Source organism: Dipodomys merriami, unplaced genomic scaffold (assembly GCF_024711535.1).
Source record: "Dipodomys merriami isolate MVZ:Mamm:240054 unplaced genomic scaffold, mDipMer1.0.p SCAF_21, whole genome shotgun sequence".
Classification (NCBI taxonomy): Eukaryota; Metazoa; Chordata; class Mammalia; order Rodentia; family Heteromyidae; genus Dipodomys; species Dipodomys merriami.
The window spans coordinates 17427671-17455378 of NW_027203493.1; the positions used below are offsets into that span (position 1 = coordinate 17427671).

The window sequence follows — 27708 nt, forward strand, 5'->3', positions numbered from 1 at the left end:
CTGGCACACATACAAAAAAATTATATTTATAGTAGTCAGCAGAGTGTGAGTCTCTAAGCTTCAGATTTACATAATAAAAAACCTCGAGGCTTCCATCCATTCTAGGAAAGAGCCAGAGTGTTTTCAATTTCTATAAGATCCCCCAGTGATCCATGAATTGACATTCTCAGTTTCTTCTTTGGCTTTATTTGCTACTGCTTTGCCAGGACCTCACTCTGCTCTGGTTTTACTGGCCTCCTGTTACTTTTCAAATAGGCAGATAGTCTCCTGCCACAGGGCCTTTGCACTGGCTGATCCTTCCATCCAAAGTGCTCTTCAACTAGAAATCCATATGATTCCTTCCTTCTCAGCCTTCAAGGGCTCTGAACAAATTGTGCCCCTCTGTCATGCCTTCCATGTTCCCTGTACAGGAAATAAGAACACCAGCCTCTTTTGCTCCCTATCAATACCCCACCCCTGCCCTGCTTAATTTTTTTCCCCCTAAAGCTGTGCCTCTCAAACATTAATGGACACACCAAGCACTGGGGTTCTTCTTCAGCTGTGGGTTCTGAGTCTGTGTTTGGGTACAAACCCAGAGATCCTGCTGCTCATTTAACAAGCTGGCAGGTGATAAGCACGTAATCAACCTACAGGCTGCACGTGGAGTAGCAAGGCTCCCAGTCATCTGACAGGACCGTTAGGCACTCTATTAGAATGTACCCCCCAGGAGGGTGGGGGTTCTCTCTCTTGTACTTGTATTCCCAGGGCCTTTAATAGGGCGGAGCATATACTACGTGCTTGATTAAAAAGTTGAAGGAATGCATAGATAAACTGCTATTATCCCCATGGCATACAGGTTTCTGGATGGGCCAGAGTACCAGGTTAGAAAGAGAAGTATCACTTTTGTGCTAGTTCTAGGTTCTAGTCCAATGATATATAAATATATATGTGTACACACATTATATATATATATATATATATATATATATATATATATATATATATATATATATACACATACACACTATCTGTCTGTCTGTCTGTCTGTCTGTCTATCTCAGTCTCTTGTAAGAATGGCTGGCATGACTTAATCCTCCTGATCCTGCTGAACTCTGAAGGCCCCTAGACCCTCTATGCCAAGGGTTTAGATCTGGATTATAAAGATCATCCCTAGTAAGCGCCATAAGGTGAAGGTTTGCCTGAAGAGACAGCGGACTTCTTCTCTGACTGCAGCTCATCTCAGTTAGCCAAGATGTCCTGTCATCTGGCTGCCCTTGGGCTCCGAATCCTATTAGTTACAAAAGAACATCTCACAGTTTCTTTTATCAATCAGTGATGAATCACATTATTAACTCCTGAAAACAGCTCATTAGATAATGGGTCTCTGTTGACATTACACACTTAATTGCTACTGCTTTTAGTGACTCAGTATTTGCATGGGAACCTCATATGCCATGAACATTTTTAAAAGCTTAAAAAGAACTCCTATTAAAAAAATCCATCTGCCTCTTTTTTTTAGGTGTGTGTGTATGGGGGGTCGCCCTAGGCTAGTCTATCTAGATGGAGCAAAAACATGCATAGTGTATTAATCACCACCCTAAATATATACACACACAATTAGCAAGAATGAAATATGCAGGTGCTCTGATTTTCCTAAGTTTCACTGTTTAGGTGACTCTCTTTTTGGTGTAGCATGTAAAATTCCCTCACCTCTATTTAATTGGGGGAGGCCAGGAGGAGTTGCAGAATAGATTCATCTTATGCATGTTAATAAAATCACTTAACGGTCAAAGCGATCTTCAAGTTAGGTCAACTGAAGTCATCCAAACCCAGTCAGTTCACTGGCATCTGATCTGAATTTACAAAGCCATGTCCAGGGCAACAAAGAATGAATGGTTATTTCCATGGAAAGAGGTTCCGTAGAGGGCAGAGAGAAAAAAACAAGGCTTTGAGCACCTACTTGGTGATGAGTCCTTTGCCTACACACTATTCTCATCCAAATTTGAAGGGGAAGAAATGGAGTCCCAGGAGGTTGGACACTTTTAGAAAAAGGCATTTCTCTAAAGCAAACAGCTTTTCATAGCCACTCCTGTGATTTGGAGCTAAATAAACATAACTCCATCGAGCAGGGAGGGTGAGGAAATAGAGATCAGTAGCAGCCACTGGGAGGCACACAGGGAGGCCAGTATTCTTTTAACACCTTTACTCTGTTGCCTCTGTTCCTTCATTCTGGAAGCACTTTCAGAGCAGTCTTGTTCTGATGATCCCTGTATTCCTTGACTCCTGAATTAACTCCCACTTTTTTGGGGGAGAGGATGGGGGAGGGCGGTTGGTCATAGGGCTTGAACTCAGGGCCTGGGTGTAGTAGTCCCTGAGCATTTCTGCTCAAGCTTAGAGCCCTACCACTTTGAGCCTCAGCTCCACTTCTGGTGGAGATAAGTGTCACACGGACTTTTCTGCCCCAGGCTGGCTTTGAATCACAATTCTCACATCTCAGCCTCCTGAGTAGCTAGGATTTCAGGCATGAGGCACCAGCACCTGGCCTCTCCTACTTTTGTAAATCCTCCAGCACCAAGCACAATTCACACAGGGCTCTAAAGGTTCCTCAAATCAAATTATCAATGTTCCCGTCATTCATATACCATCTCAGTTGCAGTGACTTTTCAGAGCTGCTCACTAAATTACACCGGGGAGGAAGAGTGAGCAGCACTTGTGGGGGTGGGGGGAGGAGTGGGTCATCATCTGAATATCATAAAACATACTTCTTACCCAAAGCCTATTGCTTCCAACAGCACAGAAAACACAACTGATGGCTCTTAGAACCTTCCGGAACAGAAACACATTCAATTCTGGGACCATTCATATGAGTTTGGAAAAATCGCTTTGACACTTGCAGGAAACATTTGTAGCATTACAAATGACTGAATGGAGAAACATCCCCTTACGGTCAGCTTGCAGAAGGACCACGTGATGCAACGTCAGCGCCATCCTCTGGGAGTCAATGGTGCTCAGGATCTTGGCTGCCGCAGTGCCTAGCAGTGGCTTCCCGTTGTACAGGGTGTAGTAGGTCAGCTCCGCTGGGTCCTTCGGTCCTGGTACCCGCTGCATCTTTACCATCTTTCAGAAAACGAGAGGCTAGGTGTTTGTAGGACATCTTGAATCAACCCTCTAGGCCCAGGGGCCATCAGCAGGCTTTCTATTGAGGCCTGCTGCGGCCTATCATGGATGCACAGCAAATAAGCTAGACAGCAACCTTTCTGTTCCTCCCTGCAGCCAGTGTCTCAGGAAGCCTGCTATGGCTAGCGTGAGAGACTGGGAGATTTTTTTTAAAAAGTTTTGAAAAATATGAACATCTGGAAAGCACAGTTGGAAGTTGGAAAGGAAAATATGCAAGAAGAGTATTTCCCAGCCTCCACTCAGCTCTGGCCTCATTTGAAAATAGGCCTCCCCAGGAATTCAGGGCATGCTAAGTTTTTCTCCAATAAGATTTTAAATTTCAAGATCAGCAATTGCCAGAAAGGAAAAAAAAAAACCTTACATCTGCATTGGAAAAGATCTCTGACAAAAGCAGTACTTGGAAACCCAAAGCTCTTTTTCTAATTATTTTTACTATTTTATATATATATATATATACAATATAGGAAAATAAAAAACAATAGCTAAGCATCAAGGAACAAAGGAAGAGAAAAATGATTAAGAGTCCCTCCATATCCAGCTAATTACTATCATCATTTTGGAGTATTTGTTCTGGTCTTCCTCATCTCCCACACTTTTATTTTTAGCCAGGTGTGGGTGGCTCACACCTGTAATTCTAGCTACTCAGGAGGATGAGATCGGATCCCAGCTGGAGGCCAGCCTGGGCAAGGAAGTCTGTGAGACCCTTATCTTTAATTAACTAGCAAAAGGCCAGAACTGGAAGTATTGTTCAAGTGGTAGAACACCAGTCTGGAGCTGAAAAAAAGCTAAGTGAAAGCATGAGGTCCTGAGTTCAAAACCTAGCACCAACACAAAAACAAATAAACAACCCAGGGAAAAAACCCCCAAAACTTGTCATATGATTTCTTCTTGGGACTCAATTTTTCAAATATATCAAACAGACAAATACCTTTAAATTCTAGATATGTAAATCTCCTTGAAGGAAAGTTATCTTTATCTACTAACATTACTCAGTTTCAATTTAACAGTAATTCTTTTTACAGCTGTGTACCACATCTGGCTAATGGTAATTTTTTTTTTTTTTACCAAGATGTCTCTGTGGCCTCTGTCTGTATTTATAGAAAGAAAATAAAGCAAAGTGAAACAAGATCACTTGGTTCTCTGTGAGTTTCTAGGTAGCTATAGAGCCAGGTGCACAGAATTCTTAGGGAAAAAATGGGAGCAACATCTCTGGTCCCTTTTAGATATATCAAGTATGTTAAGTTTTTCTTTTTTTTTGGGTCCGGTCATGGGGCCTGAACTCTGGGCCTGGTGCTGTCCCTCAGCTCTTCAGCTCAAGGCTAATACTCTACCACTTGAGCCCCAGCGCCGCTTCCAGCTTTTTTTCTTTTTGCTCATGTGGTGCTGGGGAATCGAACCCAGGGCCTCATGCATGCAAGGCAAGCGCTCTACCACTGAGCCACCTTCCCAGCCCTAAGTTTTCCAGCTTTATAAGTAACATCAGGATTGTAAGATGTCCTTCTTCTCCTTTCAGCTGTTCAGAGCCATCTCAGCACCAGTGACTTCCTTTCTGTCATTTGGAGAGGTGTGAATTATAGGACTCAGATGGAACACACCCACAAAGGCAAAGTCATAACCCTCGCAAAGAAAATTAACCAGCCCTTTGCCTCCTGACGAGGTCCTCACAGACCACAAAGACTTTCAGAACCAAAGCAACAGCAAATAGGACAAGGGCCTGACTTGTGAATCAGGAGACCTGGAGGGTCCATCAGAGGCAAGACTGACTCAGTGCAGGGAGAGAAGATGGGCTTCGCTTTGCAGATTGTCTGGGGCTGTGATCTGCAGCAGACTGTGTGAATGTTTGTGATTTCCTCCAGGAAATGAAAAGATGTCTCCTCCGAGGAAGTGCCACACTACGCATTTGCAAAAGATGTGGTCAGTTAGTGGTGAAGTGTTCCCATGCCCAGCGCAGCCAGCTACTTTGAACTAGTGCTCCAGCCAGCCCTCCAGAGGCCTCTGCCAGGATGGTCTCTGCAATTTGCTATACACTCAGCAGAGCTTTGTTAGCTAGTGTAGCAATGTGAGAGACGGGTTCTCATTCATGAAGTTCATGCTAATCAAGATGTGTGAGTTGCCGAGAATATACTAGACACTTTTGCAGGATCAAGGGCAGCGTGAAATCCCCCTCCCACCCCCACAGAGGGCTACTACTTTGAGGGGATCCCACAGAAGGAAATCCAGAGAAGAAGTAAGTGTTTACAGTTTCTTTGAGAGGGATGAAAAACTGACAGGAGGTAGAAGGGTGATACACAGGTAAGAAAAGAGCCAGTAAACTGAGTGATGAAAAGCTAATTCCATATCTCTAGAAATGATCAGAATTCTGCTAGCTAAGATGCAAGACAGCTGGAGTATTTGTACACCCACCATGAGTTAATTTCCACACACTCTAGTAGCATAGCAGGGGCAAAGTGGGTTCCAGGATTCCGAGGGCAGTTTAGTAGGGAAGATTCAAGGCTGGCTGTTGAAAGCCAGTTGCCATGCTTAGAAATGGTAAGAGGTATGGACAGATCAACATCAGTGCCTTCCACATCTCCCACCTAAATCACTACTTGGCCCTGGGTCCACCATAAATTTTGGAGGGATCAATTTGTGTGTGTGTGTGTGTGAACTAGAGTTTGAACTCAGGGCCTATTTGCTGTCCCTTAGCTTTTTTGCCCAAGGCTAGTGTTTTACCATTTGAGCCACAACTCTGTTTCTGGCTTTTTGTTGATTCATTGGAGATAAGAATCTCATGAACTTTCCTTCCTAGGCTGGCTTTGAACTGTACTCTTCAACTCACCCTCCGGAACAGCTGACAGGTGTGAGCCACTGACAGGTGGGTTGGGTTGTATTTTTTTTTTTTTTTTTTTTTTTGTCGGTCGTGGGGCTTGAACTCTGGGCCTGGGCGCTGTCCCTCAGCTCTTCAGCTCAAGGCAAGCGCTCTACCACTTGAGCTACAGCACCACTTCCGGTTTTCTGGTGGTTTATTTGAGATAGGAGTCTCACGGTCTCTCCTGCCCGGGCTGGCTTTGAACCTGGATCCTCAGATCTCAGCCTCCTGAGTAGCTAGGATTACAGGCGTGAGCCACCAGCGCCCGGCTGGGTTGTATTTTTAAGTTGACTAAATGCCAACGACAGAACCTTTCACTTCTGATCTGCATATGGGCGGAATCTGGCCTCCGCTAATCATCTAGTTGTGGACAGTGGAGAGGACAACCGTTAACCCCAGAACAGTGCTAAGGAAATGACTCAGATGGATGCATGGATGGCTCTCTACACACAGTATCTGTGTAATCCCAGGAGGCACGTTTGCCCACAGTCACTTGGCAACCCCGTGGTACTGCACACCTACCTGCACGGTGTAGCTTCCCAGGGTGGTGGCCCGTTTAAACCGCCGGCTCTGTTGCTGAGACATCATGAAGAGCTGGGCAAGGCGCTGCTCCATGACCCGGGCAAAGCTCTGGTTGTGCAGGCCCACCAGTGAATTGTCTACGCCCTGCAGCACTGCGGAGATGCAGAAGGCAGAAGGGAGGCTCAGAGCCCATACTGCTGACTCAGTGACCACAGCCACCACCTGCCTTGCGCAGCAAGGGCACCATGCCCTACCTCACCTTGGACCGGCCATCTTTACCTCGCTTCGCCTCCGTGACAGTGCAGGTCACTATCCACGTGTTACAGATATCAAGAAGAAAAACAAAATTAGTGACCTCAAGCCACGTAACTAGTGACTGGAGAAGTTGGGATGCAATCTGAAGCCTGTATAATTCCAGAACCTGGGCTCTTCGCTCTTCGAGGTGCAAAATCTCTAGCACTGTGGTATACAACCCAAGCTTTATTTAAGATGCTGTGCAGCCAGGTACCAGTGGCTCATGCGTGGAATCTTAGCTACTTGAGAGGCTGAGATCTGAGGACCACAGTATAAAGAGAGCTCGGGGGCAGATAAATCTATGAGACTCTTATTTCCAATGAACACCAAAAAGGTGGGAGTAAAGCTGTGGCTCAAGGGGTAGAGTGCCAGCCCAAAGTAAAACATCTCAGGGATACCACCCAAGCTCTGAACTAAAGCCCCAGTACTGGCACCACACACACACACACACACACACACACACACACACACACACACACACACACACACACACACACACACACACACACACACACACACACACACACACACACACACACACACACACACACACACACTATATGCAATACAAAGAGTTCACATGGGAGCATGCACAGCACAGCTGCAGGCACAGCTGACTGAGTGTTGAGCAGTTTCCCACTCAGAACTCCTTGGCTCAGGTCTGCCTTAATTTTATTTTTTATTCTCAAGAGGTTTGCTAGGAGTCTCCGTTCTATCTTGCAAGGCAATCTCATATATCCAGACAAACCCTCCTGCTCAGGGTCCTGAGGACCTGACCCTGTGGTGCCCACTGCTACAGCTTCCCATGGCCCCTCAGACTGTCTCCCATCGGAGAACAGGACAACCTAACAGGGAGAGCAGGATCTCTCTCTGTTCTGGTTTGTGCTGGTTGTGGGGCCTTCAGCAAGCCATTGTGGTACCTGGGTCTCCGTGCTTCTCTGTACAAGGGCTAACAGGAAAGTGTACAACCCAGAGAACATCCTTCTTATGGCTCTACAGCTTGAAGGAGACAGGATGTATACAGCAGTTCAGCACAGTGCCTGGGACATAGTAGGTAAGAGGGGATTCCTCCTTGCTTCTGCAATCAACACCTGGGATTAGGACACAGCAATTGTGGTCCTCATGATGGCCTCCGGGCCATGGCCAGTACAGGGCAAGGCTGTAAGGAGCACTAGCGCTCCACAACTGTTCTAGTGTTGTTGCCTTCTGTAGGACAATTGCCTTTTCTAATCTACCCCCCAAAGTCCTGGGTTTGCCCTGTCTCCCCAGCAAAGCACATTTTACCCCAACGGGCAAACTCTGTCCTCAAACATTTTCACTCCAAAACTTGAAGTGCTAAAAATGATGACTTTTTTTTAAGAAATAAAAAAATTATAAGTGGGAATATAATAAAAGTCTTCATTTAATAGTTTATTCTACCATATCCCAGCCCAGGATCATTACTACCACTTATCCACTAGGCTATGGAAATAGCTTGGATATAAAGGGTGTTGGTCTTTATGATATCTTGTTCAGCAGGGAGCTGCCCAGAGCCAACACTAACGATTCCACATAGAACCAAACGGAGCAGCCAAAGACAAGACACAGAAGAATAATGTTGAGACACATCAAGAGAGAAATAAAACCCACAGCTGGATCTCCAAAATTACTTCTTTGAAAGCATAAATGCCAAACCAGACCCCCTCGGAGGGTATAAAGCAGATATTCTCCTAGGACCCCAGTGAGACACTCACAGCTCATCTGTGATCTGAATCTCTACAATCAAAGAAGAGACACTGTTGTGCATTCTTATGGAGTGAGGTCCCAGAGAAGACTCCCAGATCGCTATCCTGACAGGGAAGTCTGTGACCTTGCTAACTCAAAGACACCCCCCCCCCAGGAAAATTACTGTGAAGAATTACTTCTATATAGGTCTTGCTTGACAAGTGGATGAGAGTAAGAGGAGAGCCAGGATGGGCAAGGGCACAGCTTCTTCCTGAATTATTTACTGGGGCTCACAGTCATAGTCAAAGGCAGACATCAAAAGCAACAGTCAAAACCCCTAGGTGATGAAAATGCCCTCAGGATGGCACAATACTGGGACTGTTGCTTATGACAACAACTTCTGGTTTTCTGGTGGTTAGAGATGAATCTCAAGGCTGGGAATGCGGCTTAGTGGTAGAGTGCTCATTCATGAAACCCTGGGCTCTTTAGTACCACATATGCAGAAAAAGCTGAAAGAGGCACTGTGGCTCAAGTGGCAGTGTGCCCAGGCTCTGAGTTCAAGCCCCGGGACTGACAAAAAAAAAAAAAAAAAGAATCCCAGGGGATTTCCTGCCTAGTCTTTTTTTTTTTTTTTTTGTGGTCTGTTGTGGGGCCTGAACTCTAGGCCTGGGCGCTGTCCCTCAGCTTTTCAGCTCAAGGCTAGAGCTCTACCATTTGAGCCACAGTGCCACTTCCAGCTTGTTCTGCTTATGTGGTGCTAAGGAATCAAACCCAGGGCCTCATGTATGCAAGGGAAGTACTCTACCACTGAGCCACCTTCCCAGCCCTGGGCTGTCTTTGAACCATGATCTGAGCTCAAATCTCAGCTTCCTAAATAGCTAGGATGACAGGCGTGAGCCACCAGTGCCTGTCTATGAGACTCTTTAATTAACTACAAAAGAAAGAAAGGAAGGAAGAAAGAAAGAAAGAAAGAAAGGAAGAAAGAAAGAAAGGAAGAAATGGAGCTGAGTTTCATATGGTAGAGTGCTAGCCTTTGGCAAAAAGCTCAAGGACAGCATCTAGGCCCTGAGTTCAAGCCCCTAGACCAGAAAACACACACACACTCATAAAATGCTTCTAGAACAATGCTATGGGTACTGGGTTGAACGTCAGTAAATGGTATAGTATTGCTGTCATAATGTGCCCCCTTCTTTGCTAGTGGAGAAAAAAACATGGAGAGTATGATTCTGTGCAGCTCCTCCCTCATGAATGTGGCAGACCTTGTTCACCTGACCCTCTCTACCCACCCAGAAAGCAGTGGAGAAGGTGTGGACCCTTACCTCTCACAGTGATACAAAAGCCTGGGCTCTTTGGCATACCCAACACAATCCTCTCCCCGCTCCTGCCCTTGCCTGCCACTGATTCAGCCAGGAGGACGCAAGCAAGTCCCCAGCAGTGCTCAAGAGCTTCCTCCAGAGGTCTCCAGACTGTTCTATCTCCTTTCTCTTCCTCTTTGTTTCTAACCCCCTGGGGCTCTAGCACTCTCACAGCGGGGCATGGGTCAGTCTAAACTGTTTTATCAATTGTGGTTGAATGCCACACTCTCAAGCTCTTCATGCTCAGCAAATAAATGGCTCCCCCGCATTCTACAGGTGATGGTGTGGAGCCCAGGGCGGGCGTGCTGGCGTGGCTGACTGAAGCATACCGGAAGTGGAAGCGAGTTAACAGAAGAGCTGAAACAATCACATCCATTACTGGGCCTGAGATACCTTGTCTCTGGTGAGCGAAACCAAGACAGATGAATAGGCCTAAATCAGGCTCTTACCTCTGCTGCGTGGCAATACTGAGTCTGGATAGTTCTATCTTGCCTCATGTTCCCACGTCTGACCTCAGCATGCCCAGAGGGCAGGGAAGTCCCCAGCAGAGCCCTCTCTTAGGGTTCACCCTAAGGCAGTGATTTTCCATCCAAGAGGGACCTACTCTCTTGTCAAGGAGAAGTGTCTAGTGCATAATATATATAATATATAATATATAATAATATATTGTATATAATATATAATATATAGATTTACATAAACTTATATAGACTTATTTATATACACTTTATATACAGAGAGGGACATATAGAATATTATATGACATATAAACTTATATAGACTTATATATACATAAGTCTATATAAGTCTATGTAAGTTTGTGTGTGTGTGTGTGTGTGTGTGTGTGTGTGTGTGTGTGTGTGTGTGTGTGTGTGTGTAGTTAGAAAAGGAGATACAAACATATCAGGGTTTTAAAGATAAACCACAGAGAGGGAAGTAGTGTTCCAAATTCTTGTTGCTGTCAGCAACGAGCAGGACAGGCTGTGAAAATGGTCTGGGAGCCCATGTTGAGCAAAGCTCTTATTTCTCAGCTCCCAATCTCCCTCTCCATCTGTCAATGATGGGGTGGTTGCTATTGACTGGCCAGTTGGAAAGTGATCGTGTATTTAAGGGAAGGCAAAAGCCTGAATCCTGCTTGCTGGCCCTCCCAAGCAGTGGGATCCAACAATGGATCCAGCCAGCCCCAGACAGAGGGATGATCACACTACAAGCACAGCAATAAAGACAAGACGGTTACATAAGTGCAGGGCTAAATCCCAGGACAGTCTGAGAACAGAACCATGTATGGAGCTCTTTCTTAGAGCCATGTCCCTAAAATTGAGACAGAGCAAGCCACGGGGGAGACCCAGAGAGGATGACATGGACAGCCTAAATTTCAGATTGGATGTGTGATCACTGAATGCAAACTTTAAAGTTCAGAGAAGGGAGAATATCTGCAAGTGAGAGGTGTCATTCCTTCCGCAGGGAGAATGATTTTGTAATGTTACATAAGTCGCTGGCTCTGAAAACATCTTGCTGGGTTAGCACTGTCTCTCTTGAGTATAAACCCTGGTAGGTTGTTTGCTAAATTTTTTTTAAACATATGTTTCTTGTTTTGCCTTCTTAGCAGGTAAAATGATCTCTGCCTGTCAAGGCCCTGCAGGGGAAGAGAAGCAACTACCTGTCGTCTAAGGGAGGTCTCGAGTGGGCTTCCTTCAGCAGGGGAGCGCCCTCCTTGGTTGGATTTTAGGCAGTAGCCCATCTAGCGCCGTTTGGGGACAGCAAGTGAGGTGAGGATGGGTAGGGAAGGGAAGTTTGAGACCAGCCTTCTCCCAACCTCCAGGCCCTATTAACCCTACCTCCTTTACTGGGCTAGACTGTGTCCCTTCGATTCACATGTTGAAGCCTTAAAGCCCAGTCACTCAGCATGTGAGTCTATTTGAAGAGAGGGTCTCTAAAGAAGTAATGAAGTTAAAATGAGGTCATGGGATAGGCCTTTAGCTACTACACCTTGTGTCCTAAGAAAAAGAAGTTAGGACACAGGCACAGAGGGAAAACACTGTGCGGAGACGAAGAAACACAAACCAAGAAGGGCCTCACACAGAGCAATCCTGTCAATCTCCTGATCCCAGTTTCCAGAAATGTGGAATCACAGCCTTTGGTTGTGTCAGCTCTGCACAGTGTGGGGCTTTGTTATAGCAGCTCCAGCAAATTCATGCCCTCTCTCCACTAACGCCTTCACCCTTGAGATCTTCCCCCATTGGTCCCTTCTCACCATTCTACCCTTGGATAGCTGTGCTGTTTGTTCACTTTTCCTCCCTCAAATATCGGTCCTCTCCCTTTACTCTCCATGTTTGTTTCTCTCATTTTCAGAGCCATGGCCTAGCTTCTGTTTTTAAAAAAAAAGTAACATCCTTGCTGTTTTTGTTAAACGTTGAGGGGGAAAAGAAAAGAAACCACAACCAGAACACCAAATACTTCCATTCACCTTCCCCATCATGGCTCACCCGGGTTGGGTTGGAGTGGGACTCGTGTTGGGAGCAGGGGAAGTCTGTCAGTCCTCTGGCTTTAATTTGGGTTGGATAGAAAGCCTACCATCTGTGCATAGATAGCCATTCACACGGATGTACCCTAGACCCACAGTCTCATACTACCGATAGGCCCACTTTTTGCCAAAAGGACACTGCCTGATGGGAAGACTGAAGGTAGCAGTTTCAAATCGCCTTGTCTACTAATCATCTTCAGTGTGAGATCTTTTCTTAGCTTCTATTTGCAGTCTTGTGGAAGAAACTCATTGATTTATAAGGACCAGAGCAAAGAAAGGTGCTAGTGTCTTGCTGAATGGTACGTGGTTTTAGACAAATGAACCTGCATCCATGAAGAAGGAAACAACAAAGGAAGGGCTTACCTGTGATTACCCAGTAGTCTCTGGTAGTTTCTGATATATCAAGGTTGGGGTATTCCAGGGCTAAAACAAATAAGAAACACATCAGATTTCTTTGATAGGTTTGATAGATATGTTTTAGAAAAGTAAACACAGAGAAGTTAACAAGTAGCTAAACTGATTTGCCATCAATGGGAACTCTGACACACAGGCCAAACTATCCAGCTGCTCAGAGAACCAAAATCTCAGGGAAAGGTTAACTTTTAAGTGCAGAGGTTTTAGGATTGGTGAGTTTCTGTTTTTCACAGTTTCCATCCAAACCTTAAGTGGAATACCCTCATTATCAAGACCTACAGATGTAGTTGGTCTGAAAAATCCTCTGACCATCACTAAGGTTATTTAGCACGATCTCCTCTTCTATGAGTTTTTCCAATGTTAAGAGTGTAAGTGCTGTAGCCAAAGGCTTTCCGCAAAAGGTCTCAAATTGCTCATAATGCTTCACAAGGAGGACAGTCACTTCATCTCCAATTAACAGTTCATTCATAGAAGAACTTGGTGCTGCCAAGTACTAAAGTGGCTCGTGTCTAGAATCATAACTACTTAGGCAGCTGATATCTGAGGACAGCAGTTCAAAACCCGCTCAGGCAGGAAGGTTTATGAGATTATTTTCTCCAATTAACTCCAAAAAAGCCAGAAGAAGAGGTGTGGCTCAAGTGGTAGCTCTGATTTAAAAAGCTAAGGGCAGCAGCACCCAGGCTGTGAGTTCAAGTCCCAGTATTGGCACACACACATAAAAGAACTCAGTGCAGTGTTGGGTATGTATTATGTACTCAAGAAATCTTAACTGTGTCTGTGGCCTATGGCTCATGCCTGTAATCCTAGCTACACAGAGGCTGAAACCTGCAAGATCTCAATCTGAAGCCAGCCTGAGCAGCAAAGTCCACGAGACCCCATTTCCAATTAACTAACAAAAAGCAGGGCTGGAAGTATGGCTCAAATGTAGAGCACCGTCCCTAAGCAAACAAGCAAGCCAGACAAATGCAAGGCTCTAGCTTTGGAATCAGTAAAAATATAAGAGAACATCAAAACAATGGGAATTATGAGTATCAAAATGATTCAAGGAGGTTAATTCTGCATATGCTACCATGTGACATAATCTTCAGGGATGTCATCTTTTTTGGAAAACCCAGTCATTGGTTCCTTACTACCTGGAAATTTGCAAAAGCTTGCCAATAAACAGACATTTGAAAATGTTCTCAGTGATGTGCTCCGCATCATTCACACATTATCTCATTTATGTATAGCACCAAAACAACCACAGAAAGAAATTATGTAACAATGTTGCTAATATGTGCTTAAAAGGGAAACTTGCTGAGTGACCTTGTGAAATGTAAGAATGACTAAAGTTAGGAATACAAACCTTTCCTTCCTTCAGCAATTGGCTAGGTGTCTGGGGACAGAATGGAGGCTGCCCGGCCTTGGGAGTCTACGCCTCCTGCAGGCAATGAGGATTATATAATGGAGGCAGGTGGGGAGATGGGGCCGATGGGGACTTCAGCAAGTGAAGTCACGATGTTGACTGCAAATGGCTTGCACTACGAACACTGCAGCCAAGACAGGAGCCGAAGTTCCGGGAACATTTGTGGATGGCCAAAGTGGGAGAAATCATGGCAATCTAGATGGCTCCAAGGACAGATGTGCTGGAAGGATTTCCAACACTTCTGTATCTGTATTGTGAGCTCAGAAGGCAGGCTGCCCAGGGGCACATCCCAGGCTCCATATCCTACTAGCTGTAGCTGACTGGGTATCTTGAGAGATCTCTCTGGGCTTCAGTTTTCTAACTTTGTAGCCACTTTCTAGGATGACTGTAAGACCCAAATAAGAGAAGAGACATGTTACTTGTAAGTGTTCTCTTTCACTGTACAATATTATCAATTCTATGTCCATCTATTACATTTTTTTCAAGTGGTCTTTATGATAATAGACGTAGCATGTGGCCGGGCACAGTGGAGGTCTGCTCTGGAGTAAGCCTCCAGGGGAAACCACAGGGCCTTTGCACATGATATGGTTGTACTCACGTTCAGCAATAGTAAGAGGCGGGTAGGTGAGGTAGAATCCAACCAGCTCAGCAGAGAGCTGGCTGAGGAGGCTGCTGGCCACGGTGCCATTGAGGAATGTGCTCTGATTGCCCACAACGTATACCAAGGTGACAGCTTGGGAGGCATTGGAAATGCTCACAATCTGAATGGAAATAGGAGGAAAGATTAAGATGAGGGTCTGCTCCATGGAGGTTTGGAGCAGGGGATGGCAGAGTTTAAGTAGAAGTTCTGGGTAGGAATAAGGAAAAGACAACAATAATTCATCATCACTTCCTGATTGCTCACTGCGTGGCATGCATTGTGCTAAGGTCACAAGGGTTAACCAATCCAGGTGTCTGTGGCTCACGGGTTAACCAATCCAGGTGTCTGTGGCTCACGCCTGTAATCCTACCTACTTAGGAGGCTGAGATCTGAGGATCCTAGTTTGAAACCAGCCCAGACAGGAAAATCTATGAGACTCTTATCTCCAATTAACCACCAAAAAGCCAAAAGTGGAGCTGTCTAGCTCAAGCAGTAGAGTGCTATCCTTGAACAAAAATGTTCAGGGAAAGCACCTAAGGCTCTGAGTTCAAGTCCCAGGACCAGCACAAGAAAAAAGAGGCAGAGGGGGTTAGTGGGAGAGGAGGTGGTTTAATCAATTAACCACTTAATCAATTAAGAGTGGTTAACTCAGCCGCCCTAAAGAAAGTACTAAAATGGTCTCAAAGGACTTTTTGGATTCTGGAAATAGAAATGAGTCTAGAACTGTGAAATTTAAGGAAGGCTCAGACAAACAGTACTTGAGTCCAACTTCCTGGGGTTTTATTTTTAAAGCTGATTGCTATACAGCATACTGCATACATGTAGAGTGCATGGAACTGTCACAAGGCTCGTCAGAAGGGCATCTAAACCTGATTTATGACAGGAGCTCAGGAAGCTAAAATAGGCTCTCCAGAGAGTCATCACATTCCTTGTGATCTATTATAGAACATAGAAAATGGCCTATGAATGGCACGGTTTTCTTCTCTGTCTGTCTGTATTTACTTACTGCTATTATAGAGTTGATATACAGAGGGGTTACAGTTACATGAATCAGGTAATGAGTACAATTCTTTTTGAACCATGTCTCCCCTTCCCTCACTCTCTCCCAGTTTTCCCCCTCGTCTCCACCCACAAGGTATACAGTTCACTTTCCACATGGTGTCTAGTGAGCACCACTGTGGTCTTTGTTTACCTTTGTTTCACTTTTTCTCTGGCTCCCTTACCAGCCCAAATATAAACAAGCTAACAAACAAGGCAAAAGGAAAAGAAAACACAAACAACAACAATGGCCACTAAAAATGTCTCTTGTTTCCTTTCCTTGGAGTTCATTTCATAAATATTATTTTATGTGATCATATGCCCATAGCGATTGAGCATTTTGTCAACCACTCCTATGCATATCCTTGTTTGGCCTCTGTGTGTGAATACCTAGAGACATATAATTTATCATTTCCCAGTGTGTGTGTATGTATATATTTTAATCATACATTGTGTTTACTTGTAGATTTATAGACACATTCTAGTTACCCCAAATGAGGGAAACCACGTACTCTATGTTTCTTTGGCTCTGGTTTACTTCACTTAATATAGTTTTTTTTTCCCAACTCTTTCCATTTCCTTACAAAGGGTACAATATCATTCTTTCTGATGGATGAGTAGAATTCTGTGATTTTCTTCTTCTCACATTTTGTCTAATTTCATTTTTTAGTTGCTGGAAAATGAGGTTTTCTGGGTCAATTTATGGACCAAACTTTGAAGAACACACACAGGGGGAGTCACGATGCTTGGTGAGACATTTTTGCTAGGTTCGGAGGCAAATCCCCTTGCCACTCTCTGTGTGTGTCCCCCCCCCCCCCCCATGCATCACGGCCATGACCCATCTGCCCCCTGGCTCTCCCACTAAATGGGTGGAGGATGTGGGAGGTCAGTGATGGTAGATAAAGGTCCAGCTTCATTTCTTTGCATGAGGACATCTGGTTTTTCCAACTTGTTAAAAGATTGCCCTTTCCCCCATTTAATAGTTCACTGCATATAAGAGTGTTTAGTCCTGGGCTGTCCATTCTAGATCTTTTGTTTATCTGTCTGTCTTTATGCTGCTACCATGCTGGTATTCAGTTTTGAAATCAGAAACTATGAAACTTCTCATATTTGTCCTTTTCAAGAGTTATTTGCTATTTCAAGGTCTTTTAAGATTCCATTGGAATTTCAGGATGGATCTCTATTTTGAGGGCAAAAAATCCTTAGGATTTTGCATTATATCTGCAGTTTTCATTTGGGTTGCACCAAGATCTCTACGATCCCTCCCCCCCGCCCCAGTCCTGGGTTTTGAACTCAGGGTTTGGGTGCTGTCCCTGAGCTTCTTTTACTCAAGGCTAGTGCTCTACCACTTGAGTTACAGCTCCACTTACAGCTCTTTTTTGGTAGTTATTTGAGATAACAGTCTCACAGACTTTCCTGCCCAGGATGCTTTCAAACTGCTATCCTCAGATCTCAGCTTCCTGAGTTGCTAGAATTACAGGCATGAATTATGGGTACCCAGCATAACAATATAGTCTAAGATAATTATGGTCTTTCTTAGTGACTACATGAGCTCTGATAATAGAAAGGCCATAGCTCTGAACCCTCTAGCCCTTGAGAATCATGCCTGCCTGAGAAGAAGCAGCCTCTTTAGAGGCGATTTTCCCCTAATCCTTTACTCATGGATGCCTGCTGTTGCTGACTACATCTCTTTTTATTCACACCCCATTCATCGACAGGCTGGATGAAGCCAGACACAGTTGCTTATTCCTCCACCCTCCATTCTTGCTCCTATGGCAGCACCATAGTTTTTCTTGGGGAACCACCTCTCTTCTCATTATTGAAGTGCTTTGTATGGGATTGGCACACCCAAGTTTCAGGAACGAGTGCCTGAACTCTGTCTCGTGGACTGGGACATCTCATCTCCTTATCTAGTTATAGATTCAGAAATGGGTGTGATTGGTCCAATGAGAGCCAAGCCCCATATTTATGATTTTTCTTTCAGAAATGATTTTAAGGCACTTTTCTTCCACAAGACCATAAGCAGGCAGGAAGATGCAAACTAAGAGCATCTAATAGATCTGACTGTGAGGGGAGACCAGGGAAGCAAGCCAAAAGATGAAGTGAGAACTTCACGAAGAAATCACTGCAGCACTTGCATCCAGCTGTACATGAACCAAATAAACTTTTCAGTGCCATAAGCTAATGACTTTTTTTAAATTTTTGCTTCAGTCTTGTAAGTTTAGAGTCTGTCGTAATCACGGTACTCCTGAATCAACTGTAATCTAGCTCCTAATACCATTTTTTTCCTTCAGTGCCTCTCTGAATTATTTACACAATTTTGTTCCAGGAAGGATTCAACATGCTAAACAAATTATGTTTAATAAATATAATAAAATGGGAGGTCACTTATTATAATCTAAATTCTAGGGAAACAGATGACTCTGGAGGGGAGGGTTAGCATGTAGTTATCTATGAATGATATGGGGGCTTGCTAAATTCAGGTAACAGATATGGTTCTTGTGCTAACTGTCAGTTAAGGAAAAAAGCAAAATGGAGTTACTAAAATGACAGTTTCAATTATCCACTAATTTTAAGAGCTTTGAAGACTTCAAAAGCATCTAAAAATCGATTTCAATGCAGTGTTCAAATCACGAGTTGCAGTTGTTTCCAAGAACTGTTTGTTAATTAACTGATAACATTTCATCTGGTGGCCCATATCTAGCATACAACATGGAGGCTTTCTAAGGCCAGTGACAACTTATTTACCTCGGTGTCCTCCCAGTAGCTGACCAATAGCAGACCCTCAATAAGTGTATGCTTCCTGCATACAATTAAAGAATCTTCGTCTGTCAAGATCTAGCTAGACTCCCACACCTGTGAGAACTACAGATGTGATCAGAAAGAAAAAGATTTCCCAAAGGAAAGCTGAGTCACACTCCTTACATAAATCTTAAGACTCTGACACATGTTTAGATTTTTGTCTAATAGGAACCCAGTTCTAATGAGATACTTCCCTACATATGTCGGTTGAGTATCAAAAAGGAGAGCTGCTTGTTCAAATTAAAACGTGTCTTTCCACAACATATTTATTGGCTTTGCTTTATAATCCACTTATGCTAAATGTCAATTTCAAAAGCACTGGGTCTAATTGCAAAGGCTTTAGTTCATTAGTCAACACAGAGACATTGAAATCATAGAGTTAATTAGAGAAATTGGGGGGGGGTGCTGGATGAATATCATTAAGAAGCATTTGTCTGTAGTGGGACACTATCTATGTAATTGCAAACATTGGGTCTGAGAATGGCTTTCTGATGGTGTGTATGCTGATAGCCAGGAAGTTGAGCTATATGGCTCACCAGGAATGGGTTTTCTATGGGAGAGAAGTCTCATGTGTTGACCAAACACTTCACCAAGGACCACAGTGAATTAATGCTGGTAGAGTGTAGTGGATGGTGGGGGAAATTTGGCTGATGTTCTTGTTCCATTCATTTCCATTATTTGACCTATTGGAAATTTCAAAATCTCTCTCATTTCCCTCTTGTGCAAAATGGAATTTTAAGGGCATCGTTAATACTGAGTACCACAGAGCAAAAGATCTGTAAGACTTTTAGCCTGGTTCCTGACACAGAAGAAACCTTCAATATCAAAGTGTGTGTATGCAATGGAATTCTATGCCTCTATCAGAAAGGATGACATTGCTCCATTTGTTAGGAAATGGAAAGACTTGGAAAAAATTATATTAAGTGAAGTAAGCCAGGCCCAAAGGAACATAGGTCCCATGGTTTCCCTTATTTGCAATTACTAACATGTGTCTGAGATAAGCAGAAATGGTCAGATAAGTTGATATTAGGCTAAATGAACCCCAAGACAAGGATTCAAATGTTTTTTCTTTCTTGTGATTGTTTCTAACATATTTATCAGATGATTTCTTTGTTGCTTTGAATGTCCCTCTCCCATGGTATAACCTCTGTTTTTACTGTATTTGATGTTGGCATACTTTGTGGACGGGAAGGGAAAAAACAAATTGTTTAAATAGGGATACCGGTGGACCCATTTCAACAATGAGATGTACAAGACGTTATGTCAAAAAACGAACTTTACAACTTTGGCTGGTGGGGAGAGGATATGTGTGGGGAGGGAGGGAGGTGTGGGGGGATGGGAAGGCATGGGAAGGGGAAACAAAGGAGGAGGCTACAATGCTTGATAAGAAATGCACTCATTTCCTTGCCCATGTAATTGTAACCCCTCTGTACTCTATCTACATAGCAGATAGAGTGACACAGCATCTTCTGTCATAGCCTCACCATCAGATGTCCATTTCCCTCACCAACCCAAACTACAAGCAGCTTTGAAACCATAGGACATAGTTTTGGTTACAAATAAATTCCCATATGGTTGTCTGTCAAGGGCAAAGCCTGTAACCCCTACCTGCGCTGTCAGATTGCTTCTGGTGTTGAGGACCTTCTTCTCCGCATCTTGGAAGGCCTTCTGCAGCCTCTGCTCCATGGTCTGGGCAAACTTGCAGGACTGTATGTTGTCTGACTGGCTCACGAACTGCAGAACTACAATGAGAATTATAAATCAGTGTTCACCCAAGTGCTTCCTCTTAGTTCCTCAGATTTAATAGCAGTCATGATACAAAACAGCATGATTTTAGGTTAGAGAAATTAGGCCAATAAAACAATAGGACCAGACAAGTTGATTATAGTTTCAAAAGCAGCTCTTACAACGATTTGTAACAAAGAAAAATTTGAAGAATCTCAGACGGGGTCTGAGATTCCCTCCAGTGCAAAGGCTGTTGTGATTTTCTCCAACTGGAAGATGCAGATGTTGGCGCTAAGATGGACAAACAATTATCTAAAAGAAGTTGGCAACAATGGCTCCCACCTGTAATCCTAGCTACTCAAGAGGCTGAGATCTGAAGATCATGGTTCGAAGCCAGCCTAGGCAGGAAAGTTCATGAGCCTCTTCTCTGCAATTAACCACCAGAAAGCCAGAAGTAGAGCTGTGGCTCAAGTGGTAGAACACTACCCGTGACTGGAAAAGCTAAGGGACAGCATGAAGCTTTGAGTTCGAGCCTGAGTACTAGCGGACTTGTGTGCACACACACACATACACACACACACACACACACACACACACACACACACACACACACACACACTAATATAGGAGAAAAACATGCCTTCTTTTTCAGAGGGGGGAAATCAATTGACCTCCATTACTAAGTTTACTGTCTCATCTTCTCTGTTTTCCCTCTGCCCTTGTGGTTTACAAACGTTGCAAATCAGAAATTGCCAGTAAGGTTAAAAGAAAGAAGGATCCCATGATCTAAACTGATGTAGTGACACCTAGATCTGAAACCTATTTGACCCACACTATACATTTATGGATGTTCAACTCATTAGTATTCATTGGTAAGACAAGGAGAGAAACTTCAGTACTCAGTGTTCCTATGTACTAATTGCAAAAAGCTCCAAGGATAGAACATTTTTAATATATACAAGGTTCAAAAAGCATAGGCCAATGTACAGGAGACTTGGACATTTGATTGGCAGGCCATTTGAAAAAGTACACAAGGAGGTTTAAAATATGCCAAAAAAGGGCTAGGCTGCCCCAGAGCCAACAGGCTCCCTGACTGAAGGAAAAGGTTAGGGCGAATACTGTACGTCTTTCATATCTGTGCACAGCCCTAAGTGTGAATAGTTCTTGATGTACATAGATGACAATAGAAAATGTTTTTGATTCTTTTTCCCTAAGAGCTTGAGGCTAAAATAGAATCTGACTTTAACCCTTCAATGCAGCATATTGCTATACACATTTCCAGAAGGTTTGCTGAATATTTGTCCTGATTTTTCTTTCGGTTGGTCATGACCTAAAGGTAATTTCTTTGCACATGAATGTCAGGAGCTTTTATTTTGATCAGGGTGAGCTCTGTGCTATCTACACCTGTGACCATTCTTGGAATGTGCAGTTTTTCATCATGCTGTTAGAACTGTCATGGTATACGTTCTCTTAGTCAAATAAAATTATTAATAAGATCTATCTATCTATACACACATTTTTGATTGTTTCCCAGATTTCTGTAAGTAAATTAAATATGTGACTTATATTCATGACTTGGTATAACATGGGGTAACTAGATTAAAATACTTATCTTTGGTATGATTAAACCAGTTTAAAAACTCTTTATTGATGAGCAAATTGGCTGTTTTACATTTTTCATTGTTACAGGCAAACAGCTGCAATGAATATTCTCTATAGTCCTCCTGTGAACACACAGGAACATTTTGTTCATGTAAACGAATGTACACAAATGCAAGAAAATACTGCCCAGGGTATATGAGTGTATAATACACACTTAAAACATCATACATTGCAGAGTAATTTCATTAATTGATTGATATTTTTTATAGTACTGAAGATTGAACCCTTGCTAGTCAAGCACTCTATCAATTGAACTACACCCCTCTCTATTTTTGTTTTGTCATTTTTCTAATTATTGTACAGGTGATATACAAAGGGGTCAGCTACATAAGCAATGAGTACATTTCTTTTTGAACAGTGTCACCTCCTCCATCATTTTCTTTCAACCCCCTTTTTACCCCCAAATACAAATAAATACATAAACAAATAATTTCAAAAAGATGCCAGAACAGCTAACAATGGAGTTCAAAGCAGATATCCATTTGACATTGGCCTTGATTTTACTATCCATAGGAATCCTTTCCTTCTGAGTTACTTGCCTGTTTTCAGCTGGGAGTAGCCTGCAGGCTGGGGCTTCCATGGAGAGGCAAGAATGGCCACAGACTGCAAGCTTGGGGTGTGTTGCTTCAGATCTGCAGTAACATTACTGACTCCATAAACACCCAGCGTATCCACCACAACAGTCGGCAAGTAGACCGTCTTCCCTTTAGTAGCATAATAACCAACCGTGACATTATGAGAATGTTCCAGAATGTCCACCTACAAAACAAATGGACCCCCCCCCCCAGAACTCACTGTTTATTTTGCACCGTACTTTAAGTTCTTTGAGCCACGATGGTTACTTAGCAAGTCTGAGAAATAAGATGCTCTCATTCAACAAATAGTCTCACAATTCTGTAAAGCATACGTGGATTAGTAAATTTCAAAGCATCACAATACAACAGAATAAAGTTCACATCCAATCCATGAGATAAAATTGAATTCTTTGCTTTTTGCTTTGCTGAGTGTGACAGTATAATCCTGTGAGCGCTAATTAGCTGCAAAAAGACAGAGAGGAGACAGCAGGCAGAAATACTTATAGCAAACGGAATGCTGGTAAAAACAGCTTTGTGACATTTCTTATCATTTATGAGAATTAAATGGTGGGTCATGCCTGTAATCCTAGCTACCCAGGAGGCTGAGATCTGGAGGATCACAGTTGGAAGCCAGCCTAGGCAGAGAAGTCCATGAGACTCCACCAGCAAAATGTTGAGCTGGAGGCATGGCTCAAGTTGTAGAGTACCAGTTGTGAGCAAGAAAGCCAAGGCCTTAATGTCAGACTCTAGTACTAACCCCCCCTCCAAAAAAAAAAAGGCAGAAATGATTCATTAAGTGAGGCATCTTAAGGGACAAGTCAAAAAGTATGTTAAAGGCAATCCCAGCTGGGAGCCCAGATCTGAGGATTATAGTTCAAAGCTAGCCATGGGCAGGAAAAGTCAGAGAGACTCTTATTTCTAATTATTAACTACAAAAAGTTAGAAATGGAGCTGTGGCTCAAGTGGTAGAGCACTAACTTTGAGTGCAAAAGCTTAGGGATAGAGTCCAGGCCCTTGAGTTCAAGATACAGGACTACCCCTCGCCCCCAAAAAAGCCAAATTCAGGCAGACAAATCTGAGATTCTTGGCTCAAGTAGTGGAATGCTAGTCATGAGTGAAAAAGCTGAGCAAGAGAGAGTACAAGGTCCTGAGTTCAAGTACTGGCAAAAAAAAGCGATTTCTTCTCTCTCTCTCTCTCTCTCTCTCTCTCTCTCTCTCTCTCTCTCTCTCTCTCTCTCTCTCTCTCTCTCTCTCTCTCTCTCTCTCTCTCTCTTTTGTCGGTCGTGAGGCTTGACCTCTGGGCTTAGGCGCTGTCCCTCAGCTCTTCAGCTCAAGGCAAGCGCTCTACAGCTTGAGCCACAGCACCACTTCCGGTTTTCTAGCAGTTTATTGGAGATAAGAGTCTCACAGTCTTTCCTGCCTGGGCTGGCTTTGAACCTCGAGTCATTCAGACTGGCTCTACACCTGGCTTCTACACTGGTTCAAGGCCAAGGTTATAGGAGAAACCTCAGAGAGCTTTTATCTCCCAGCTCTGTACTAAGGGACACTGAACTCTGTCTGTCTCATTAGGAAGATTTTGAAGGTTTAGAACTTCTTGTTTAAAATTTTGCTTTCTTGGTATCTCATGTGAACAGTGCCAAGTGTTTTTTTCATATATTATATGTACTGCTTATTATAGAATTAACATTTATGAAAAAATTAATAATTGCCTCTACTACTACTATAATACAATTCTACAACAACTTCTGAGTATATTCCCTTTCAGTTATTTTTCCTTAGGAATAGACATATTTCACATATATATATATATATATATATATATATATGTATGTATATACACAGATAAATATGTACCTATAATCACATAATATATGTATGCCTCCTCTGTGGATATTACTTCATAACAACTACTTTCCTTTTTTTCTTTTTGGGTAGTGCTGGAGATTGAACCCAGGGCTTTGAATAGACTGTACTATATTCTGAGCTATATCCCCATATCCCGATTTTTATTGTATTTTGGTAAATTACACATGAAATTCCATCTGCCATCTTAACCATTTTTAAGTGTGCTGTTCAGTAGTATGAAATACTTTTGCAACCAGCAGCATCACCCAGCATGCTTTTCATCTTGTAAACCTAGACCTCTGTATTATGTTTGGAACCTCTGCCTTTCTGCTGAGTCCTGCATCTTCATTAGAAATGGAGATTAGAAATTAGAAGCTGAGAGTGTAGCCCAGTGGTGGAGCACACACCTAGCACATATGAAGACCCGAGTCACAGGTATTTTCCAAAGAAACCAAGATGACTGATTTTTGCAATGAGACAGGTATGCTTTAGTCCCTCCACAGTGCATTCCCTGTTGGTTCTTTCTCTAAAGATGATGTTAAAGATGATTGTAGGTAGAATCAGAGGGGCTTTGGGGTGGGGGACCACTGACACAACCCAGACCATCTACTTTATCCAGTGAGAAAGTTCCTTCCTTTCCAACCCTTACAATCAACTCAAAGAGCAAGCCTTGGTTCTGGGACTATTTACTATTCACTGCTTCTTCTTCTTCTTCTTAAACAAACAAGCAAAGGGACACCAGGCTTTGTCTCTGAGCCTTGTGCAGTCAAAAATACCTAGCTTGATATTCACAAGCTGTTTCATGTCCCTTACTCTCATTTTTACCACTAGTTTTTATTTTTGGCAAACGACCTTGATTTCTATTTATGGTGGTAATACCAAAGAATTGAAAAGTATAACATGTAAATACATTTAATTTTTTAAATAAATTAATTTAAAAAGGAGGAGGAGGAAGAGAGAGAAGAGGTGGAGGAGGAGGAGGAGGAGGAGGAGGAGGAATAATGCTGGTCCAGGCATGGTGGTGCATGCCTGTGATTCCAGCTACTCAGAAGGTAGAGGTAGGAGGAATACAGTCAGAGGCTAACCCAGGCAAACACATGAGACCCTACCTGAAAAACAAACGAAAAACAAAAAGGATTAGAGCTGTGGTACAGGTACAACTGGTAGAGTACCTGCCTAAGCTTAAGATTTTGAGTTCAATTCCCAATTCTAAGAGAGAGGAGAGAGGGGAGAGGGGAAGGGGAGAAGGGAGCAGGGAGGAGAGAGGAGGAGTAAGAAGAGAAAAGGAGAGGGAAAGGGAGAGGGGGAGAGAGAAGGAGAGAGAGAGAGAGAGAGAGAGAGAGAGAGAGGGAGAGGGAGAGAGAGAGAGAAAGAGAGAGAGAGAGAGAGAGAAAGAGAGAGAGAGAGAAAGAGAGAGAGAGAGAGAGAGAGAGAGAGAGAGAGAGAGAGAGAGAGAGAGAGAGAGAGAGAGAGAGAGAGAGAGAGAGAGAGAGAGATCTAATTGTTGCAGTGGTCAGTGATGAAATGCAGTGAAGGCCAGAAGATCAGTGCTGTGAAAGCAGGTGGAAAATGACTGGAATTTAGTAAAAACTGTATCACATCACTAAAGAATATTTCCATAGTCATCTTTTTTTTTTTTTTTGTCAGTTGTGGGGCCTAAACTCTGGGCCTGGGCGCTGTCCCCCAGCTCTTCAGCTCCAGGCTAGTGCTCTACCACTTGAGCCACAGCGCCACTTCCAGCTTTTTCTGCTTATGTGGTGCTGAGGAATCCAACCCAGGGCCTCATGCATGCAAGACAAGTGCTCTACCACTGAGCCACCTTCCCAGCCCTCCATATTCATCTTTTAATTGAAAATGTGTAAGCTTCTAGTAGAGAAACTAAAGAACCCTCTCATAAAATGCATTTCTTTTTCTCTTCTTTATTTTCCTTCCTCCAGTTGTTCTTTTTATTTCTTTTTTCTAGAGAGATTGACAATGACTAATCAGCCGTGTGCCAAATCTCCTTCCCAGCCCTTGGTACAATGGGTGGAGGAGAGCCACCAAGCTGAATGTAGCTGTCAAACAGGACATCACAAGAAGCGGCCAGAACAATATTTTAAAGTGGTTAAAAAGGGAGTCTACTGGCTGCCGATCGTGTTTACTGCTTTCACACTTGGAATGGAACCAAAAGAGTGTGAAACAAAGCTTCTATCGCTTGGCTATGCCATTGAAATCAGCCGGTGGTTGTTAAACAGTATTTGGCATGGGGGTGGGGGAGGGGAGACAGGGAAGATGAGGAAGGGGAGTTTAACTCCCTTTCTGCTGCCAGCAATCTCAGCAAAGTTGGCCTGAATTTACAAGTTGAAATCAATGTTAAATGTCCAGAGAGAAGTCACTGTTTATCATGGAATAAATGATAAGAAGGGAAAAAAGCAGAAAAAAAAAAGTAAAGGATCTCTTGTAGAGAATTACAATGTTAACCACTCTTCTCAAATGATGGATTAATAGGATTGCTTAAAACAGTATATTTCAGGCCTTAAAAATAATATCCAACATAAGGCAATTAGTCTCAATTTTCATTCTGAAAACGGGACCCTTTTCTCCAGCCACAATAGATAGGTTGTTGGTCAAAATGCTGAGCGACTCCACTTCTAGCAAGCATGGATATGTACCTAAGAAGGAGGGAAACCATGTGTGTATGCTCTGGACTGACAGGGAGACAGGGCTGTATGGGCCTGGTTACCAAGCAAGGCAAGGATCTTACATGAGCCAGTACATCATTCTGGCGGAAGGCCTTCCTCAAGGCCTGCGTGAGTCCTTTGGCCACGCTGAACTTCAAGGCATCGCTGCTCGGCATTCTTCTCTGCATTAGAAAGATAACTGTGGGGGGTGAAACAGAAGAATAGTCATTAGAGTGTGGTATGGACCAGACAGGGAGCAGAATTTCCCCCACCCCCCTCATCTCTCTCAGCCACCAACTCTAGCAAATTCTGAGCAGTTGATAAACATAGGTGGAGATGAGGAGCTAGGCTGGGTTAGTGATTATTGTCCTGCTAAAGTCCAAATGAAAGAAAGCCATTTGTAGGGTCCTAATGGACACCAGCTGGTACGTGGATGGCACTCGATTTCTGACTTAATCTCTGACCTTGAGAGCTGAGCTCTGGGGGTTTCTGCCCTTTGGTGATTCTGCATGTCACCAATGTCCTCCCATGGCATCTGC

The 27708-nt window shown here is 43.4% G+C and overlaps 1 protein-coding gene across 5 annotated transcripts in view; it reads right to left on the reverse strand.

The window, feature by feature from the left end:
• Positions 1–27708, reverse strand: part of Kiaa1549l (KIAA1549 like) — a 253160-nt gene that overhangs the window by 79934 nt on the left and 145518 nt on the right. For all 5 annotated transcript variants that reach the window (XM_070032631.1, XM_070032629.1, XM_070032628.1 and 2 more), the window contains 7 exons: positions 27253–27368; positions 22629–22848; positions 20311–20444; positions 14821–14983; positions 12767–12826; positions 6527–6678; positions 2925–3096 (listed from right to left, as the gene is read on the reverse strand). In XM_070032631.1, the coding sequence (XP_069888732.1) occupies positions 2925–3096; positions 6527–6678; positions 12767–12826; positions 14821–14983; positions 20311–20444; positions 22629–22848; positions 27253–27368 (1017 nt within the window). The remainder of the gene's footprint in view (positions 1–2924; positions 3097–6526; positions 6679–12766; positions 12827–14820; positions 14984–20310; positions 20445–22628; positions 22849–27252; positions 27369–27708) is intronic.